The 7,254-nt window shown below is 40.8% G+C and overlaps 2 protein-coding genes across 2 annotated transcripts in view; one reads left to right on the top strand and one right to left on the bottom strand.

The window, feature by feature from the left end:
- Positions 1–159, top strand: part of LGALS8 (galectin 8) — a 17,810-nt gene extending 17,651 nt beyond the window's left edge. The window contains exon 11 of the mRNA XM_023509022.1: positions 1–159. Coding sequence (XP_023364790.1) covers positions 1–111 — 111 coding nt within the window. The 3' untranslated portion in view covers positions 112–159.
- Positions 160–3,020: 2,861 nt separating this feature from the next.
- The window catches only part of HEATR1 (HEAT repeat containing 1), a 59,620-nt gene continuing 55,386 nt past the window's right edge, over positions 3,021–7,254 (bottom strand). The window contains 4 exon segments of the mRNA XM_023509021.1: positions 3,021–3,325; positions 4,348–4,456; positions 6,052–6,210; positions 6,729–6,883. Of these exon segments, the coding sequence (XP_023364789.1) occupies positions 3,237–3,325; positions 4,348–4,456; positions 6,052–6,210; positions 6,729–6,883 (512 nt within the window). The 3' untranslated portion in view covers positions 3,021–3,236.

Here is a 7,254-nt window from a genome sequence, read left to right as displayed (position 1 = left end):
ATAAACGGTGTACACAGCCTGGAATACAAGCACAGGTTTAAGGAGCTCAGCAGTATCGACATGCTGGAAATTAACGGGGATATCCACTTACTGGAAGTCAGGAGCTGGTAGCTGATGCGACTGCTATGAACCCTGAAATACACAATGGCTACTGTGGTACTGACTCGTCCAAACGCATCTGTCACTCTATTGTTTATCTTGCTAAATGAGCTTGCACAACATGCGTCCCATTGGGCGTGCTCAGTCCTCGCCAGGCAGCGTGACTGTGTCTAACACTTTGTCACCCTGTTCTTGCCCACCCTCGCCGCCTCTTTTGAAAATCACTTTCAATGAGTATTTATTAAGCATCTGGTGTAACAGGTGGACAAATGTTGGGGCTGTGCTAGGGGCTGGACACATACACACTGGTGCCAGAAACCAGCATGTTCTGTGTCCTTTTGAGCCGGGATGCTTCTGTGCTCTACACAACCTCATCAGGGCCCCTCGGGATTCGAGTTGTGCAGCTGCTAAGTCACTCCAGACGCTCCTCTGTAGAAGGCACTCCTCCTTCCCTAACCATGCTCTGTGACACCCCACAACTGAGAGGACTGATGCCGACTTACACCTGGCAATTCACTTTCTTTGGTGCAATATATACATCTAGCTCTACTAGCATAAGTTTTACCAAATAATTAACATGACATCTGAACACAGCACATAAATTAAGGCAACAAACCAAAGCAAAACAAAAAAATAAGTGGTGATGAAATTAATGTCAAGCTCGAGGCAGCTGATTTCTATGTATCTGAATTTACAGTGTCTATACAGACTCCTACGGAGAGTTCACAGTAAAGACAAGATGCTTTTAATTTGTAAGACATTTGTGGGTAGCACAGTAATGTCAAGATTAGAATTAAAGAATTCATGGCCGGGTGCAGTGGTGCATTCCTATAATCCTAGCACTCTGGGAGGCCGAGGTGGGTAGATTGCTTGAGCTCAGGAGTTCAAGACCAGCCTGACCAAGAGCGAGACTCATCTCTACTAAAAATACTAAAAATAGAAAAACTAGCTGGGCATTGTGGCAGGCACCTATAGTCCCAGCTACAGCTACTCAGGAGGCCTAGGGAAGAGAATTGCTAGAGCTCAAGAGTTTGAGGTGACCGTAGTTCTGATGCCATGGCAGTCTACCCAGGGCAACAGAGTAAGACTCTGTCAAAAAATATATAAAACTTTAAATAATAAAAGTAAGAAAAAAATAGTATTAAGAAATTCATAAAATAGGCACTATCAGAAAGTACCATATACCACTGAGAGACCCATGAAGGAGGCAGGGAGGTGACCTAGAAATCTGTTGTCCGCCTGTGAACCACGGCTTGTGGCCACTGTTCTAAAGATTAGTCTTCCTTAGTAACTGAGATGAAAACACTTGTTACACTGTTAGTGATTAAAATCAAACCTGAATCAGCTGCATTTCTGCACTTTTTCTATTATTGGAAGGGAGGTAGCAGTTCTGTGTAGGATCTTTACCAGTCGTATCTTGTCACAGGAAATGCCAAAGGTTTGGGAGAGGGGAGGGATAGAAGCTCAGTCAAGTCAGATCATTTTATTATTGGAATCTGCTGGGCAGAATTTTGTTGTAGCAGATTTTGGTTAGATGTTATTTCTATCCATATGTTAAAAAGAATACTATTACCAATCTTATTTTTTTTAAAGCAGCGTAGAAACTGTTAGCCCTTAATTCTTTTCCAGCTTCATGTTTATTTATCACAGTCTGTCTTGCCAACCCTAGAAAAATATTGGGGGGGGGGGAGCAGGGAAAGTTATAGGAGGCAAGAAGTCTCTAGAATCCCTCTCAGTTATTTTTTCTTCATAAAAATCATCAGAGGCTTGGTGCCCGTTGCTCAGTGGTTAGGGCACCAGCCACATACACCGGGGCTAGCAAGTTCAAACCTGGCCAGGGCCTGCTAAACAACAATGACAATTACATAAAAAAATAGCCAAGTGTGGCAGGTGCCTGTATTCCCAGCTACTTGGGAGACTGAGGCAAGAGAATTGCGTAAGCCCAAGAGTTTGAGGTTGCTGTGAACTGTGACACCACCACACTCTGCTGAGGGCGATGCTGTGAGACTATTGTCTCATCTCAAAACAATCATCAAAGAATGTGGCTGAGATCTTGGACAATGTGAGGCATTTAGGAAAAAAACCCACTCACTGTTTCTCTTAATCTTGAACATAACGTTCATTTTCATTTATGTTCAAGCTGGAAAGACTGATTCTTTGACAAATGCAAAATCTTAAGATTTTTGTTGAGATATTTCTTAGAAAGAAATGTGCATTTCTAAAAAGCTGTCTCTCTAACCTGCAAGTTGGCCTTTTGCTTGGCACAGTTCCACAACTCTGTTTAATATTAGAGCCCAGGTTTTCAAACTAATGTGGACATTCTATGGATAGTTCTTAGATACCTTTAAAAAATCAAGGCAGATTGGTTTATTTTTGTTTGAGTCCTTACCAGCTTCACCATGACACAGTACAAGAGATTAGGGTACTTCAAAGTATTGAAAAAAAAACCTACTTGTATTTACTTTCTTTGCTATATTAGTAATTCTTGGGGTAACCACCAGTGAAATCATGATCATTTGTAATCCTGGAGGGGCACCCTCATGCTACCTAGCATTTCTGGGAGCAGCCAGGTGTGGACTATTTTATAAGCAGGCTATTGCTACATTCCAGAACTGCTTCCCTCTATGGGCCTGCACAAAGAAATTAAGGCTAAAGCATCTTCTACTCAAAATGAAAAGTAAAAATCCCAAATGACTTTGCAGTCAAAAGTATTCCTGCTGAATGCAGATTAACTGTTCACTGTCATTTAGTTGAGGTAGAGTGCTAATCTGAGTGAAATCACCATGGATGCCAAGTCCACCAGATACTGCTACACAGAAGAGTTAAGGCTTTACAGTCTACATGAGATCCCAGCTTTGGGTGCTAAAATTAAACATATCAATCATATACTATAACAAATGTTAAACAAACCCAGCAGAGTATATTAAAACATCATATAACATTTACTTGTTTTGAAACTCTATACAACTGGCAGGAGAGGCTTATATGGTAGCACAAACCATGTGGGAATTCTGTCTAGAAGTGATTAAGTCCAGTAGGTGTTAAGGCACCAAAAGTAACATGGCACCAAACACCCCAAAATAAAAATACGAAAAATAAATTTCAACTCTGAGCAGAGTCTGAAAGATCAAAGAGCTTCAGAAGTAGCTCTGGAGTGGCTCCCCCAGGATCGCTTCCAGCTGCTGAATAGTCTTTTGGCACTGATGCTCCACTTCTTCACATTCATCTAAAAAAAAAAAAATCAATCAATAAAATTAAAATCTGAGTCAGTCCACCTTCCTGCTTCAGGCATCAGCCTAATTCTAAATGTCTTCATCCTCTGGCAATCGTTTAATCATAAGAGCAAAATGAGGCAAAGGACCACGGAATACTCTGCAGTCCTGCTTTCCCCTCACTCCCTCCCTCCAGGCAGACAGAAGCCCCAGAAACAGGTAGACAAATTCCAATTCAAACCCCCTCAGGATGCCTCTCTTGAATAGCTCACACAGCCCTTCTGCAGGAGGCAAGAAACAGGAGAATGCATTTGTTTGGTTTAGAGAAGCCAAAGTAGATCATCAATATAAAAGAACCAGTGTGCTCATCCCACCATGCCTGCTTCATCACATGGTTGTTTCTGGGCCATGCGGTGGTACAATGCTTAAAAGGGTATGTTGAGATATTGGTTGTCTAGACCTGGTTAGACAATGTGATTGTCTAGACCTCTGCTTCCTCTTTACACTTTTGTCACCTGTGTCAAATAATCGAAAACTTTTAGGCCTCTAGTTTCCTCCTTTTAAAACAGGGATAATGGCACAGGGATAGTCCTGTTGTGAGGATTAAATGAGATAACCCTCGTATATCACCTAACTTCAAGTACTGAATGGATGGCCGTTACTCAAAGTGGACACAGACATTTCTATACAATAACCCCACATTTGGGGACCAAAAGATTCAGTCATATGAATGTATGAGGTTCATTAAAAACAATATTGTAATCTGTATGATCACAAGAAAAAAATCCACAATAGACAGTTAAGTTTATACTGTAAACAGAGTCTCAAGTGATCACCAGGTGGCCACTTTCTAAGTCGCTCCCTCCACCCTACTCAGTAGAGGAACTGGAGCCTGCGCGTACTTGAGGCTGGGAGCAGGGCAGAAGACTGGATCAACTGCTAATGACCTTATGTCCAAATACGCATTATCCCTGGGCACATTTTCACAGAATTTTACTGTAATTATTTCTTAATAGTTTAACAGTTTGGGAATTACCTTCCATCAGTTCTGCTAAGAAAGGAATGGATTCTGGTAGTAAGACAATATAATTCTCCTTGAGTTTTTCAGCCAGTGCTAATACAGTAAGCAAAGCAGCAAATCGAACCTGAAAGGGATGAAAGAATTAAAAAAAAGTATTGCTCTTTTCAGTCTTTTTTTTCTTTGCAGTTTTTGGCCAGGGCTGGGTTTGAACCTACCACCTCTGGTATACGGGGCCAGCACCCTACTCCTTTGAGCCACAGGCGCTGCCCCATTCTTTTAAGATCTGTACTGAGTTGAGTCAAGCTCTGCTTTCAAAACTAATGTTATGTTACCTGTGGGTTTTTTTTTTTCTACTTTGTTAAGTCCATTCAACTTTTATTTTACAATACCGGTTTATTTTATAATATGGGCAACTTTATTAATCTGTGTTTTCCAAACTGTGTTCCAGCCCTGTAGATCTTTAATGTCTTTTTACATTTTCCTTTAAAATAAAATAAAATACCATGTGCAAATGCAAGCTTGTCACCAAATTAAACTGCATTGGAGCTCACCAGTTTGCCAGGCTGCCTGGCCTGGTGCCGAAGTGGCAATAAGCATCCCTGGCCATTTCTGCAGGGTCCCTCCCCACAGGGCCAGATAGCAGTCAGTGCTGTAGTGTAGGAGGGTCCAGGGCACCTGAGTGGGTTATGCTCTCATCTCAGCACTGAATAATAAACAAACTGCATCATGACGTCCTAGTTGTGGAACTTTAAACAAAAAATTCGGAGTTTCTCACATGCCTCGTCTGTAATAAGGAGTGCAAGCAGTTGTAGGCATTGTCAGTAACTCACTTTGAAACAAAACCCCTACTAGTTCTTTTTCTAGTTTTGGGTATTTTAATGAAAGACTCTTTGGATACTGCAAAATGAGGAGCTATTAAAAACACCTGTTTGTGAATACCTACATTCAATCAGGATTTCCTTGATACTCTACTGATGCTGCAATTTGTGGAAGAATTATAGTTTAATTATGGTTTAAAATTTGGGGGTTTACCAAAATAGTCTCATTGTACTCATATCCTAATAAGTAATCTGAACTAATAAATTCTATAAATAAAATCTGCTTTGTTCTGTTCTATATAACCAGTGAGGTTCTAATACAGTATAACTAGTTTGAGAAATGGTGATTTACAGCTGAAACAGTTTGAAAATTCTGACACTCAGATATGGAATTTTCCATATCTTCCACTCAACCTACCGTAACACTGTATTCCCACCGCCACCACTTACTGCACAAGATGGGAAGCCTAATGTGGAAAAAGGATCGTGTGTGTGCTGCTCTGACTTAGAAAGACTGCTCCGTGGACCACTGAAAGCCTCTCTAAGCACAGTGACATTTCTATGGCACTTTAAAAACACGAGGAATCTCTAATCTTTACTATTCAAGATTTGAAAGTATTTCAAAAGTATTTTAGGACTTGTGTATAATAGACCACTGAGGTCAGGGGAGAAGGGACTTATAATTATTTATAAATAGCCTGTAGGTAAACTCAGATTTTCTTGGGCCCAAATTTCTACCTAACACAGAAAATCAGACCTGTAATTCTGCAGTGACAATTGTTCTTAGCATTCTTCCCTGCCAGTTTCCCGGGGGCCTGGGACCACCTGCAGGCTGCTGAGACTATACGGAGAAAACATGCAGCTTCAGTGCTTGTCACACCAAGGTGAGGTTGTCACCAACCTTAGGGGAGGAGTCTCTCATCTTTAGCAAAATCTGGTAGTTGAGTGGTTTCCAGAGAGAGTCATCGGCCATGGCCACTGAGAACTGTGCGAGGCACGGTATCAGGTGTTTCGTCACCCGCTCCTGGAACTTCTCTTCTCCACCAAGCCTGTTCTCCAGCTAGGAAGAGTAAAACAAGGACTTTGAGAACAACAGGGCTTACTTTTTCTTCTGTTTTAAAAAATAACGAATGTATAATATTTGTAGGATAGTATAATATTTTACTATCCTTCATGACATTGGTAGGCTCAAAAACTAAGTATTACATAGAATTCTAAAACTCCAAATGTACTGCCTCCTTCTGGAACTCAAATGGAATTTCATACCCTTCAGCATCACTCTTTCTCTCCAGCAGAACATCCTGGAGTTCGTTCTTCAGAAGGCAGCCACGCTCAACAAAGCCCAGTTAAAAAACATAATTAAATGCACTATGAAACCTTGTATCAGGTCTTGCTTGTGACAAATTAAACCCTTGAAACTCCACAGTTAAGTTATACCCATGAAAAATCAATCTTTAAATAACAAATTCATTAAAAAGACCTTTAAAAAAAGGCCAGCAAGCATTCAAGCAGACAGGACACCCGCAAAGACTGAGCAGTGACAGCCCCTCCACAGCCGCGGCTGCTCCGTGCAGTTACCTGATCCACCAGAGGCCTCATCAAGGCTTCTGCTCTCTCCTTGCTGATAAAATGCTGGGTGTCAAAAAGGAAGATTTTATACAAACAGTTCAAAATGAACTGCAACAGCAAGCAGCACTTTTCAGGGTCATTTTCAGAGTCAAAAAATGCTTCGTCTGCAGAAGGGGAGGAGTAAAAATGGAAAGAACAACAGTTTCACAAGTTACTCTCCAACGTTGAAGTTCAAATCACCGTTAAAATAACTACAATCAGGGCAGTGTGTCTAAAATCCAGAAATCGTCATCAGGACAACAAAGGTAGAACACAAATAAAACAGACGGTCCCTGAAAAAGGGATTCCTTCCTTTTGAGTCTTTAAGATTCTAATGTTCAGTTTGTCAATCAAGTTACATTAACCCTCAACTGTCACTTATTAGCACTGGAGAATAAACAATATTGATTTTTATGTTTTAAAGTCACTTCTCATAATTGAGAGTAATGCTCATTTACTTTATTCTTTCTCCCTAGTGAGTTTATTTATTTATTAT

The sequence above is a fragment of the Otolemur garnettii genome, unplaced genomic scaffold (assembly GCF_000181295.1).
Source record: "Otolemur garnettii isolate 467f Iridium unplaced genomic scaffold, OtoGar3 scaffold00312, whole genome shotgun sequence".
Lineage (NCBI taxonomy): Eukaryota > Metazoa > Chordata > Mammalia > Primates > Galagidae > Otolemur > Otolemur garnettii.
Note: the sequence above shows the minus strand (reverse complement) of the source record. Positions and strands in the feature narration are given on the sequence as shown.